A 15,444-nucleotide genomic window follows, 5' to 3' on the forward strand; every position below is an offset into this window, starting at 1 on the left:
CATGAGTTTTATCAACACTATAATTGAAATAAAATGAGATAGGTTATTTTATTTTAATAGTGTAAAAATATAATTGTTGTTCTCTTTAAAAATAAAACAATTTTGTGTTTTAAAAGCTTGCGGGGCTGATTTGGATCTCCGGGTGGCGGATCCCCTAATGCACTATGCGGGCGGATTCGGTAGGCGGGCGGATTATTTTTATTGGGGCGGGTTCGGGTTATGCAACCCATTAGTACCTTTCAAGAGGTCGGTGGACGGCCATTGTAGAATACTTTCGAGCTTTCTTCCTCCTTCTGCAAAATCATAAATATCATCTCAGATAACATATGTAATTGTTCGGTTTATTGCTGAATGCTACACTCTTCTTCAGAGATTCGGATCTGATCTATGATCGTAGAGTGGAAGTCGTCAATTTGACAGGTAATTGCAGTTCTCTTTCCCTTTCTCGGTGATTTCATTTTTTTTATTGGTTGTAAATTGAAAGAGCAGTTGTGGTTGATTTAGGGTTCCAGGATTGAATTTTGATGGATTCGTCGTCATCGAGCCAGCCGGAGTTCGATTACTTGTTCAAGCTGTTGTTGATAGGTGATTCTGGGGTCGGGAAGAGTACTCTCCTCTTGAGTTTCACCTCTAATGCCTTTGAAGATCTCTCTCCCACCATTGGTAGCGCTGCCATTCTCTGTCTCTTCTTTCCTATTGCTAATTGGATATTCTGATCTTGTATTTAGGTGCATGTTCGCATTGTTAGATAAATTGGTACCATCGATTATTTTCTTAATTGTTATGGGGCGGTGGCTGTAGGTGTGGATTTCAAGGTGAAACACGTCACTGTTGGCGCAAAAAAGTTGAAGCTTGCAATTTGGGACACTGGTAACGCTCTTGTTTTTGCTACTTGCTTTGAAACAAAGTAACAAGAGGTCTGTTTGCTGTTTAGGATTTTCTTCAGTCTTTTCCCCACCTCCTTAGATTGTGTTCCCTGTTAAGTCCTGTCCTTTTGCATCCGATGGATAAATTACAGTGCATAAAAGAACATCTTTAGATAGGGATTAGATTGATTGGCGATGATTCTGTAAAAGAAGTTAACAATTTCTGCAGACATGATAGATATACTTGAGAGTAGATGGTTTACTGATCATTGAGCATAGCCATACAGCTGAATAAATGTTTAGTGGCTACTGTGTTGCTTCAGTTATAGTGCAGTTCCTTTAATCTTAGGAGTTGATAATTGGAATTTTTTTTTTCTAATAACAATGCCCATATGTGTGATAAGAAAATGACCTTATTAGGGTTGGATGTTACATTTTTCGTGGTTTCACCTAATAAATCACAAATTTTTTGGACTCTGCCAGTGGCACTACTAGAAATTCAACCTTTTCGTGTTTTCTCTTTTGGGGCTCAGGATTATTGTAGAAAAGGTTTAGTTTGGTCCTCCCATGTCTTTTGAAGTAGAATTTTTAAAAAGGAATTGATGAGAAGGAGCTGATTGAGATTGTTGTGAAAACTGTTTATCCCCTATGAGAAAGGAGTTGTTAGAAGCAAAAAGCAAATTTTAAGTGCTTGATGAAAAAGTTCTAAAGTGCCAAAAAAATTTTCAAATGGCTAAATTGGATTTGTATTTTTAGGAAATGTAATTAATGCATTGAAAGTTTTCTAATATTTGAAAAAAAAAAAAAAAAACTAAGGACAACAATGGAGTACAGTAATTTGTTGGGATAAAAGCTAGAATTTTTTTGCCCTTTTTGTTTAATGAAAAAGAAATCCATTAACAAGAATGAGAAGAGTTTACAAGGCTGGATAAGAGGTCCTCTCAAAAGAATAAACAAAAAACAAATGGAATTACAATAATGCTCCCCTCAAGTCCCGCTGAAGATTTGACAATAATAATCCTTGAAAAAGAAAAGAAAAAAAACTGAAAGAGTGAGCCCAAGAGGGCGCAAGGAACACCACTCTATTCCAAAGGAGACGAGATGGGGTTGCTTTGCCATTAAAATCCTGGCAATCAGTTCCATCAAAATATTCCAAAAGAGGGAATGATAGCACATCTCTAGAGGGCCAGACCTTCCTCACCTCTCCTGAAGCTGTTGTAACACACCTTCAAGAAGCTGTCAACTCTCTGTGGAAGTACCACAACCTCACCAAATATAGAAAACACAAGAGCCAAAAGCCTCTTAGCCATTCGACAATGCAAGAAGAAGTGGTCGATTGTTTCATTTGACATTTTGACTCATAGCACATGAAGCATATATTTGTCCTTATAGCTTTATATGGCCTCCTCATTTGCAACAAATCATTGGTATTAGGCCTGTAAAGGACTAAAGTGGAAAGTCCACATAAAGGCTCCTATTTTGAAGGAAACTTTGCCTTCAAGATGAAATTATTCAAAGGGAAAGGAAAAGGACTTGAGGATTTCATAAGCTGGGAAAAGATTTTGTGGAGAAAGAGCTAGAGGAGTCCCCTACCAAAATCCCAGAGTCATCTCTCGCTTGGGGAGAGAAAGACTAGAACACTCTCAACAAAATAGTCAAGGCAACAACCTCTCTCTCATTGAGATCTTTTAAAAAGTGAAAATCTCGGGAGAGAGAGCCCCCTTCCTAAGTGTAGAAATCATATAAAAAATTTAGGGAAAATTCAACCTAGACAATCTAAAAACATGGGGCTGAAGACTCCAACAACACATCACCCACCACGTATCTTGTAGACAAAAATTGCTATTTTCATTACCAACTCGGAAGTAAGTAAGAGGGTAGAATAAGTGGGCTATATGAGAAATGAATTGCCAAGGGAATGCATGAGAAGTGCATCCACTTCCTCTGTTATCCTGCCCATTCTCATGCAAACCATATTTACTTCTAATCACCATGTGCCAAAGAAAGTCAACCTCCAAAGCCATTTTCCAACTAGCAAGACATTTTTAGACACCACATTCTTTAGTCCCAAACCCCATCCCAGCTAACAAGATTGTCTCTCTTACCATCCCCAACTCATGAGCATAAAAAATCCCTCATAATCCTCTCCAAAGTTTTTGCTATCCTTCGGCTGGAATTTTGAAAAGGGAGTGAAGATCCATAGCTTTTAAAAGTTCCTTCAAAAGGCTAAAAGTTGGCTTTTTAGAAGTTCAAAAAGATGTTTACCAATGTGTTAATACCTGGCTTTAACTTCACTTTTCAAAAGAAGAATTTGAGGCAAAAAAGAGGGGCCAAACTGATCTTAAAACTTATGCCAGGAAAATGCAAAAAGTTCTATTATGTATAAAGGCATCCTTTTTTTTTTTTTTTTCTTTTTAAAAAAAAAAATCCAATTCTTAAAAGTGAAGAAAGTTTCGAAATATACATATATACAAAAAGAATAGAATGTGTTCATTTTTTAGAGTTGTGAAGTGGGATGAAGAAGCATGTCATATGTGTCCTGTGGTAAGGAATAGGGTCTTTGGAAAAATGAATTGGTGTGAGAGTAATTGTGGAATAAAAATGCAAAAACATAACTCTTATTCACATTTCTATAAGTTTCCCACACATACACAGAGAGAGAAGTTACATTTTTTTTTGGGGGGGGGGGGGGGGGGGGGGTTTAAAAAAGTGAGCTTCATGAAACAAAGAGAAGGAAAGAAATACATGAATTGGAAAACAAGAAGTCCTAAAAGAAGCTAGAAAAAACTTTTACAAGATTGCAGCCTTCCATCTCTTTGCAAATCATTCATAGAAATAGTCAAAACATTGCGGAGGCAAATGCCCCAAGGAAGCAAGGAAGCCCACACGTTCCCACAACCTCTATGAACAATAGGAAACGAAAACGTTGAGAAAGAATCGAGGGAGAGAAATTGTAAGAAGAAGAAGAAAAAAGGATGGAGAAGAATTGGACAACCTTGCATGAATTCTTGAAGTATTTCCCTTACCATTGGTTTTTCCCCCCAAATTTTACTCTTAACAATTCCTATGTTCAAAGCAAGATGATGTCAAACTTGACAACTAATTACAAATATTTGGAAAATTTGTGTTCCTATTTTATAAGGCAGTCCACATTGATAGAATGAGAGTGAACGGCCTACAACAATGATGGAATGCCTCAATGCCCGGGAAATCTGCCCATTTTCCATGTAAAGATGAGGGATTTGGGCCTATTAGCTCGGTCATGAGCCCTTACAAGATTTTGTCTAAAGTTTTATCTAAGATGTTGAGAGATATTTTGGGGGATACCATGACCTCATCACTAAAGATGGGCAGGACTTTAGATGCTGTATTCGTGGCCAATGAAGTGCTAGAGGATATGACCCATATTAGGATGGGTAGGAGGGGGCTAATTTTGAAGTTGGATGTGAAGAAATCTTATGATGGGGTGAACTGGGTTTTTTCTTTGGATAAAGTGATGTGTAGGAAAGGCTTTGGGGTTGTGTGTTGGAAATGGATTAATTTTTGTATTGTTTGTAGGCAACTTAGAAAGTGGTTTAGAGCTTTTCGGGGGCTTAGGAAAAGGGATTTGTTGTCTTTGATATTGTTTTCTTGGGTGGCAGATTTCTTGAGAAGCATGTTCTCACATGCACAAGGCTTGAGGGTTATTAAGGGCCTTTTTGTTGGCAAGGAAGTGGTGGTGACTCCAATTCGCTGAATGCTATGTGGCTTCCTAAGGACAATGTTGTGAAATTCTTCAGTGCAATTATTAAGTTAATTTTTTTTTTTTTTTTAAATTTCAAGCTTAAAGATCAACTTGTCCAAGAGAGGTGGTAGGCATTAATGTCGGAGGCAAGGATTTAGAGGGGTTTAAGGCCTTGTTTGGTGGTGCTACTATAGACTAGCCATTCTCCTATCATGGCCTCTCTCTGGGAGGCAAACTTAGTTCTGTGGCTTTTTATGATTTTGTGATTGAGAGGGTTAGTAGGAGGATTAAGGGGTGGGAAATGGGGAACTTATCCTTAGAGGGTTGTGCCACCCTCATTAGTGCTGCCCTCTCTAGTGTCTATTGTGCTAATTAATGCGCAGCGGAAACAAACGATCTTACAACGCAGCAACCAACAATGAAATATACAGAAAACACAATCACACAGATTATAACGAAAGCAATAAAACAATGACATGAAAAATTACGTGATTCAACAATGCCTACATCCATGGGAGCAAACGATAGTGAATTTTTATTATCTTGTGTCCAAAGACATATGGATTACAACATACAACATGTATATATAACCCTTCCGAAGGTTTCCCCCTGAAACTCAACCTATTCAACTTCCTAATTCAAAATTTGAATACCAACGCTGAGTAACTGAGCAAAATCGTCGACAATTTCAGACATACCGTTGACAGTTTGAAGTCGAGACCAAACAGTCGATGTAATAGGACAAAAATAGTCGATTATTTCTTCTGCACTTGGCAAAACCATCGACGGTTTCCTCCTGCATGACTAGCACCTCTGTTTTCAACTATGTTTTCTCTTTGTACATGCATTTCACTCAACATATGAGCTACATATTATAACAATCTTCACCTAGGCGAATATACACCCCTTTTGAGAAAATTGGAGAAAATCGAAAACATAACCCGTTGCTCTACCTAGGACAATAAGTTGGGATTGCCTCTCGTCTAGCAACTGGAAACATAAACCAAGTCCAAGCAATTCTTGAATTTGTTCGTGGCAGCTTCGGCTACTGCCATATACCCCGAATCAGTTGTAGATAGTGCAACCAAAGACTGTACCCTGAACTTCTAACAAATTGGTCTTCCCACAACAGTAAATACATACCCTATTCTAGACCTTATGTCATCCAAATTCCCTACATAGTCTACGTCCACAAATCCCACAACTAACGGATCACTCTGTTGTCTGCCGAACATAATGCCATAGTCCGAAGTACCCACACTAACAGCTTGTGCTAGATTTGGTCTTGTACTAACCATAGCATACATCAAACGCCCCACTGCACTAGCATAGGAGACCTTTGACATGTCACGAATGTCATCATCCATTTTTTGGGCACTGAACGATAGACAATTTTAAAAGATTTGCCAATGGTGTACACACCGGTTTTGCATTTACCATGCCAAACCTCTCCAACACCTTCTCCATATAGCTGCTCTGAGATAACCGCAATCTTCCTGCAACTTTGTCCTTGCGAATCTCTAACCCAAGAATCTTCTTGGTTGCACCCAAAACCTTCATGTCAAATTTTTTTCTCAACAGAGTTTCCCACTGATTAACCTCAGTCAAAGTCTTCCCAGTAATTAACATGTCATTCACATAAAGCAACAGAGAAATCACCCACTTGCATCCTATCGCCTTCCCCTTTCTAGAAACTCCACCAACTCCCACATCCGATTCTTATGCAGTAACTTCATTTCTTCCACTATAGCACTCATCCATATACTTTTCCCTTGACCATACACCGCCTCTTGAAAAATAGTAAGAACCTTGCTACTAGTAATGAATGCATAAGACACCAGATCATCAAATTCGTACCTAGGTGGTGGCCTGATAGTGCATATAGGCCCATTGTGATCCTGCTGGTCTCCTGAGCTAGAACTCCCTGCATTATGAATAATGTCATTTCTGCCCTGAGTCTGTAACTCCACCTGCATCACAATCTCATTTTTGCTGCATTTTATACTGTGATACTATTGGTCTTCCGAGTTAGAACTCCCTGCATTATGAACAATGTCATCTCTGCCTTGAGCTTTCAACTCCACCTGCATCATATGCTCATTGCTGTTGCAGTTTTCTGACACCTGTTTTTCTTTTTTTACCTGAGTACGCTGCACCATGGCTTTCTCATCAAAAATCATGTCTCCACTGATTACCACCTTGCTTACCATTGGATCTCACAGTTTGAACCCACCCTTTTGATATCTCAGAAAGATGTACCGTCTAAAGACTCTAAACTTTGCATCAAGCTTAGATCTCACCTCACTAGAAACGTGCATTACTGGACATCCAAACACTCTTAAACCAAAGTAGTCTACTGCATTACCTGTCACACCTTTCCTGCAACTTTCCCATCTAGTGATGCCCTTGGCGATCGATTAATCGAGAAACACACCATATTCACTGACTTTACCGAGAAGTTCCTTGCAAGTCCTGCATACAACTTGAGATACCGAGCACCATTCTGTTTTGGTGTCCTACGTACCGAGAAGTGTCTCCCTATGCCATGCTGCTCACAAAACTCCTTGAACACCAGTGTACTCAGTTCTTTTTGTCTAACTTGAGGATCTTTCTCCCAGTTTGGTTTTCCACCTCAGCCACAAGTTAAACCTGACAAACATCTCTGACTTGTGCCGCATGAAGTACACCCAGACCTTTCGTAATAAATTCACGAAGTAAATATGTACAACACAAAATCGTATTATCTGACTCAGAATCTGCAGCTGCAGCTCCACTTACAACTGTAATACCCAACAGTGCATAGATATTTCCCGCTAACTTCCACCCCTTCATCACCGTTAGAATGACTTTACACTTTCATTACCCCACTCTCAGACTTGTAACTAAACCTGTCACAATCTAAAGTTCCCAATGAAATCACATTCTTCCGTAGATCCGGTACATGCCTTACTTCACATGATGTTTTCACAATACCATCATACGTTTTAATTCTGATGTTCCATATTCCAATAATTTTGCATGAAGCATCATTTCCCATTAGAATAGAACCAGAATTTACTAACCTGTAGGTGCTGAACTAAATTTTATTTGGTGTCGTGTGATAAGAACATTCATAATCTAGGATCCAAGAATCCTTGAGGCATTCTAAACCCGATGAAATAGAAAGCATATCACCATCACTACTCCTCGAGTCTCCTTCTTCCACTACATTCGCAGATTTTGACGAACCTTCTTGATTTTCTGCATTTCCCTTCTTCCACTCATGACACTCCGGTTTTATGTGCCCAATTTTTCCGCACTTAAAACACCTTATGTCCTTCTTCTTCCCGGACTGCGACCGAGATTTATAATTACTTGATCCGCTCTGGAACTTGCTTCTCCCACGTTCCTGGTTACCCTTTACCAGAGGCCCTTCACCTTGTGAAATTTCATCGTAGGCTTTCTTCCTTTGATGAAAACCCAACAAAGCGCTTGTTACCTCTTCTAAATTTAGGGTTTCTTTGCCCCATGTTAGAGTTGTAACCAGATTTTCATATGTATGAGACACAGGTAGGGAATTCAATAGCATTAACGCCTTGTCTTTTTTCTCTAACTTCACATCAACCCGAATCAAATCACATATAATATGAATGATTGAATACATTGATGTGTCGGTTCAAATCCGAACCCTCCGCCATTTTAAGCCAATACAATCTTTGCTTAAGAAACAACTTGTTCGATAAAGACTTGGATATATACTGGCTTTCCAATTTCTATCAAACTTCTACCAGAGATTTCTCATCCATGACGTGATACAACACGCCATCGGCCAGATAAAGTCTGATAGTTGCCACAATCTTTGCTTCCAATTCCTTCCAACTTGTTTCATCCATGCCTTCCGATTGACCTCCATATAATGCCTTTACCATACCTTGCTGCACTAACAGATCCTTAAACGTTCTCTGCCATAGTCCGAAATTACCCGTTCCATCGAACTTAACAACATCGAACTTTGCAGAAGAAATTCCAGAAGCCATTATAACCAATTTGCTATGATACCAATTTGTTGTGCAAATTAATGTGCAGCGGTAACAAATGATCTTACAACGCAGCAACTAGCAATGAAATATACAGAAAACACAATCACACAGATTATAACGAAAGCAATAAAACAATGACATGAAGAATTACGTGGTTCGGCAATGCCTACATCCACGGGAGAAAATGGCAGTGAATTTTTACTATCTTATGTCCAAAGACATGGATTACAACATACAACATGTATATATAGCCTTTTCGAAGGTTTCCCCCGAAACCCAAACTATACAACTTCCCAATTCAAAATTTGAAAACCAACGCTAAGTAACCGAGCAAAAACGTCGACGGTTTCAAACATACCGTTGACGGTTTGAAGCTGAGACCAAACAATCGATGTAACAAGACAAAAACTGTCGACTGTTTCTTCTGCACCTGGCAAAATCATCGACGGTTTCAAGAAGCTGTCGACGGTTTCCTCCTGCATGACCAACAACTCTATTTTCAACTATGTTTTCTCTTTGTACATGCATTCCACTCAACATAAGAGTCACATATTACAACAGCGTCCATGTTTACTTCTTCTCTTGTTTTAAAGTGCTCCAGTGTAGCTAGGACCCTTCAAAGGATGATGTGTGAATTTTTTGGTTAGGTTTTAGGGAGAATAAGAGAGATCAAATGTTAGCTGGAGGTTGTAGTAGACCCAAATTGGAAGGGGATCTTGGTCTAGGCAAGGTCTTAAATTTCGATTTTGACTCAAATCTCAAAGCTCCAAAAGTATGGAAATTTCAATTTCGATTTGAAAAAGTACGAGAAACCAATAGTAGAACATGGAATTCTTTTATGAAGCTTTAGAAATGATTAATAGACATAATAATGTAAGTTTTAGGATTAATATATTACAAGTAAATACATCTATGCTGTGTATAAGGTGGAGAAGTTGTAATATAATATGTGTGTCAAACATATTTATAAGATAATGTACATTAAACATATTTAGTGAATCAGTTAATACAAATGAAATTTTTAAATCATTTAAATATTGTTTACTATACAAATAATGATAATTTAGAAATGAATGGTTAAATAAAATGTTGTTGTGAGTTTATTTTTTCATATAATTTCAAAAGCACTTGTAATAATCATTTGTTTCAATAAAAATAAATTAAAAGAAAAATTACATTTCACTCCTAAATCCCTCATTTGAATTCTGAGGATATTTCATTACATAGTTCAAATTTCGACAAGTTTCGCTAAAATTTAGAAATTTCAATAAATTTCGGATGATTTGTTGAGATTTCAATGGAAATTATGCAAGACGGAAATCAATTGCCATTTCGATTTCAAGGGTGATAGAAATCGGAAATTTGGATGGAAATTTCGACAATTTCGTGGAAATTTAAAACCATGGGTCTAGGTAATGTGGTTTCCAAAAGCAGATCTTTGACTAGGAAATGGTTGTGGAGGTTCTCTTAAAGTTAACTCCTTATGCATATGGTGATCAAAAGTAAGTATTGGGTGGGTTCATTGAAATGGGTGGGTTTGTAGAGGAAGTGGCTTTGTTTCTCATGCTAGCCTCTGGTAGTTTGTGTTTCAAGTTGCTGGTCTTTTCTTCCCCCTTGCCCATTTCAAATTTAGTAATGGCAACATGGTACAGTTTTTGGATGATACTTGGTTGGGGGTGAGGGCTTGTTGGAGTTTGTAGAATTATTAGATATCTGTTAGCCTTTATTAGTGGCTGATGTTGAGGAGATTTACAGCTAACAAATCTGCTATTTATGCTTCCACGATCCTAGGGGATTTGGGTAGCATGTTACCCGATTTTGTAGATAGTATTTCCTATTTTATTGCTTTCCATTTTAAATAGGATATTCTATTTTCAGTAGGCTGTAAATATCCCTAGTAATTAGATGAGAATTATCATCTATTTAAAGGGAATGTAATCTTTTTCATGAGTGAGTGGAATATTCAGGAATATTCAGTTTTCTTTTCCACATTTCAACATGGTATCAGAGCAACCTCTGAACCCCAATCTTCCCATATGACCAAATACGGTATGACCATCGGGAGACGCGACCCCGCCTTTTCAGTCTTAGATGTCACCACCAATCAAGAAGCCATAGTTTCAGGTAACAACAACAGTTCAGATAGCAGCCTCATGCCCATTACAAGACAAACTTAATGGGAATAACTATCTCCAGTGGTCCCATTCCATGATGATGTTTATATGCGGAAAGGGTATGGATGATTATCTCTCAGGAGTTGCAGCCCAACCAAGCAAAGGATGATGCGAAGCTCAAAACATTGAAATCGGAAAATAACATGGGCATGTCATGGCTCATTAATTCCATGACAAATGACATTGGAGAAAAATTTCTTCTCTACGAAACAGCAAAGGAGATTTAGGAAGCTACCAAGGAAACATATTCTAACAATGAGAATACATCTTAATTATTCAAGGTGGAAAGTGTTCTCCATGACTTACTCCAAGAAGATTTGATAGTGACCCAATACTTCAACACCCTCAACCGCTACTGGCAACAGTTAGACTTTTTCGAGGAGCACCTTTGGAGCTGTCCTGAAGAAGGAATCAGTTATAAACAAATTGTTGAAAATATATATATATACAAATTTCTGATTGGATTAAATAAAAATCTTGATGAAGTACGAGGAAGATTCCTAGGATCCAAACCACTGCTAAACATCCGAGAAGTGTTTTCAGAAGTTCGCCGAGAGGAGAGTCGAAAGAAGATAATGATGGGCCTCAAGATTCTGCAACAAACCTGGAGAGTTCAGCCGTTGCGGTTCAAGGAAATCCATATAATAGTAGTGACACTAGACCGAAGAAAGGGAGGCCGTGGTGTGACCATTGTCGACGTCTTGGTCACACCAAGGACACTTGCTGGAAAATCCACAGTAAACCGGCATATTGGAAACTTTCCCGCTTTGCCAACGACAGAGAAGGACGAGGAAATTTCATCTCGGTAGATGAATAACCAACACCACCCAAGCCCAGTCTCTTCAGCAAGGAGCAGCTAGAATTATTGCAGAAAATGTTAAGCCAATATTGAGTAGCTCCTACTATTTTGGTTGGTACCGGTTCTTTGGCACACAAAGATGATTTTTTAAGTGCTCTTAATGTTAAAAAGGAGAAACTAGGTCCATGGATTATAGACTCAGGAGCATCAGACCATATAACCAGAGATAGGAATTTTTTTTTCTACTTAATAGTCCCTGTTATGAAAATTTAACATTCAGGATAGCAGATGGTTCACTCTCAAAGGTGGCTTGTTCAGGTTCTGTTAAAATTTTAGAACCTAACACTCAACTCAGTTCTATTAGTGCCAAATTTGGATTGCAATTTACTATCTATTAGTAAACTCACTCGGGATCTCAATTGTGTTACTAAATTTTTCCCAAATTTGTGTGAAATTCAGGTCTTGGATTTGGGGAAGACGATTGGCAGTGCTAAGATGTGTTTAGGGCTCTATCTTCTCGAGGTTAATGATCCTCCTCAAGGAACAACTCACAAATCTGATTGTTTAGTGTCTAGAAGTCAAAATTATTTTTTTGTCATTCGTTTTAATAATGATAGTGCAATTATGTTGTGGCACTATAGGTTAGGACATCCAAATTTCTTGTATCTCGAGAAAATATTTCCTTCATTATTCAATAATAAAAATCCAAATGATTTTCAGTGTGAGATGTGTCAATTTTCAAAACATGTTCGCAACTCTTACCCCAACCGACTTTACAAAGCATCCCAACCCTTTTCAATGATTCATTATGATGTGTGGGGGCCATCTAGGATCAAGAATATTACTAGATCTCGCTGGTTTATATCTTTTATAGATGATCACACTAGACTTACCTGAATATTCCTCATGAAAGAAAAGTCAGAGGCAAGTCAGATTTTCAAAAATTTTAATACCATGATCCAAACACAATTCCAAGCAAAAATACAGATTGTGAAAACTAATAATGCCAAAGAATATTTCAAATCCATTCTTGATGATTATCTCTTGAGTCAAGGTATAATACACCAAAGTTCCTGTGTTGACACTCCTCAGCAAAATGGAATTGCCGAAAGAAAAAACCGGCACCTACTAGATGTTGCCCGCTCCCTCATGTTGTCTACACATGTACCGAAACACTTTTGGGGTGAAACCATTCTCACTGCAGCCTACTTCATAAACAGGATGCCCTATCGCGTTCTCAAATTCCAAACTCCCTGTCAAACTCTACTTTAGTCCTTCCCCAATACTCGACTCATCTCCACTATTCCCTTCAAAGTATTCAGGTGCTCAGCTTTTGTTCATGTTCATAGTCAACACTGGGCTAAACTTGATCCTATAGCCCTCAAGTGCTTTTTTCTTCGGTACTCTCCAAACCAAAAGGGTTATAAATGCTATTCACCTGCTACTAAAAGATGTTATCACTCCATTAATGTCACCTTTTTTTAGCAACAACCATATTACCCCAAATCTGAAATTCATGGGGAGATTATACAAGAATTCTAGCTTTGGGATATGGAAGAGTTATCTCACCCTTCTTCTAATTTTGGCCCTTCTCACCTATCACAAATTTCTGAATCTATTCCAACTACAGACTCCATTTCTCCTTCACATCCCTTCTTAGAATCTCCCGTGGAACATCAACATTTGGACACTATTCAACCAACAAAAAATGATGAGTTGATTACCTATTCACGGAGGAGAAAGAGCCAAAAGGAGATAGAACAACAAGCATCCAAGAGTCTGATCCGAGCCCTAGATCAAGTGAAAATCCACCAGGTAACTCTAATCCCGAGACTTCCCATAATGAGTTAACTAATGATGATAGTGATTGTCCTATTGTTGTGAGAAAAGGTGTGAGATCATGCACAAAACACCCAATATGCACTTTTATGTCATATCAAAGGCTGTCATCGAATTTTAGATCTTTTGTTGCCAACCTCGACAAAATCCAGGTTCCTAATAACATACAAGAGGCTCTTGGTACACCTGAATGGAAGTTTGCTATTTGGGAAGAAATCAATGCACTAGAAAAGAATGGAACATGGGAGATCACAGAACTACCAACTAGAAAACGTCCAATAGGTTGCAAATGGATATTCACTGTGAAATACAATGAAGATGGATGTGTTAACCGATTCAAAGCTCGGCTGGTAGCAAAGGGATTCACTCAATCATATGGAATCGACTACAAAGAGACATTTGCCCCTGTAGCCAAGTTAAATACAGTGCGGGTCCTTTTATATTTGGTAGCAAATTTAGACTAGCCTCTTCACCAACTAGATGTCATGAATGACTTCCTCAATGGAGACCTAGCTGAAGAAGTCTACATGGAAATTCCTCTTGGATTCGAGACACAAGCTACACGCAACAAAGTCTGCAAACGCAGAAGATCTTTATATGGGCTCAAGCAATCCCCAAGAGCCTGGATCGAGAGATTCACAAAGGTAGTCAGGAGGTATGGCTATTCTCAATGTCAATACGATCATACACTATTTGTTCAATACTTTCCTGAAGGAAATATTTCTATCCTCATTGTATATGTGGACGACATCATTCTAACGGGAGATTATGAGGAGGAAATGAGTAGTCTCAAAAGTCTTCTAGCTAAAGAATTTGAAATCAAGGACCTTGGGAATCTCAAATACTTCCTAGGCATGGAAGTGGCACAGTCAAGGAAGGGAATCTTTGTCTCTTATAGGAAATATGTTTTAGATCTTTTGAAAGATACTGGGATGCTTGGATGCAAGCCAACATATACTCCTATGGATTCAACAACCAAACTAGGAGCCAAGGAAGACAGTGCACCAGTGGATAAAAGCGGACATCAAAGACTAGTTGGAAAACTTATATGTTTGTCTCACACCCGACTTGATATTGGCTTCTTTATTAGTATGGTGAGTCAATTTATGAACAATCCCAATGAAGAGCATATGGAGGCAGTTTGTGGAATCCTACAATATCTGAAGCTAATACCAGGTAAAGGATTATTTTTTGAGAAGAATCAAAGAAGAGATATTGAAGTATTCAGTGATGCAGATTGGGAGGATCAATACATGATCGAAGGTCAACTTTTGGGTACTGCATGTATGTGTGGGGAAACCTAGTTACATGGCAAAGTAAGAAGCAATCAGTTGTGTCAAGAAGTAGTGCAGAAGCTGAATTCAAGGCAATGGCACATGGCATCTATGAAGGAATATGGCTGAGAAAGCTTCTAAAGGAATTAAAGATTTCAGGTGAAGAACCCATGAAGATGTTCTGTGACAATCAGTCTGCCATCAGCATTGCAAAGAACCCAATGCATCATGATAGAACAAAACACGTGGAGATTGATCGACATTTCATAAAATTAAAAATAAAGGAATAATCAAGATGTTGTATGTGCCTACATGTCTCCAAACAGCCAATATCCTTACCAAGGCTCTGCCAAGAAAGATTTTGATGATTAAAGTTCCAAGCTGGGCCTAATCAATATTTACAGCCCAACTTGAGGGGGAGTGTAGAATTATTAGATATCTGTCAGCCTTTAATAGAGGCCGATCTTTAGGAGATTTACAGCTAACAAATCAGTTGATTTGTTAGCTATTTTTGGTTCCACGATCCTAGGGGATTTGGGTAGCATGTTACCCAATTCTGTAGATAATCTTTCCTATTTTACGGCTCTCCATTTTAAATAGGATATTCTATTTTCAGTAGGTTGTAAATATTTTTTGTAATTAGATGAGAATTATCATCTATTTAAAGGGAATGTAATCTTTTTCATAAGTGAGTGGAATATTCAGTTTTCTTTTCCACATTTCAATGGAGTTGATGGTGCCTTGCTTGT

At 38.3% G+C, this 15,444-nt stretch overlaps 1 protein-coding gene across 1 annotated transcript in view; it reads left to right on the top strand.

The window, feature by feature from the left end:
- The first annotated feature begins 223 nt into the window (after positions 1–223).
- Positions 224–15,444, top strand: part of LOC131163075 (ras-related protein RABC1) — a 47,765-nt gene continuing 32,544 nt past the window's right edge. Inside the window, exons 1-3 of the mRNA XM_058119780.1 lie at positions 224–420; positions 505–663; positions 802–870. Of these exons, the coding sequence (XP_057975763.1) occupies positions 525–663; positions 802–870 (208 nt within the window). The 5' untranslated portion in view covers positions 224–420; positions 505–524. The remainder of the gene's footprint in view (positions 421–504; positions 664–801; positions 871–15,444) is intronic.

Source organism: Malania oleifera, chromosome 8, assembly GCF_029873635.1.
Source record: "Malania oleifera isolate guangnan ecotype guangnan chromosome 8, ASM2987363v1, whole genome shotgun sequence".
Lineage (NCBI taxonomy): Eukaryota > Viridiplantae > Streptophyta > Magnoliopsida > Santalales > Ximeniaceae > Malania > Malania oleifera.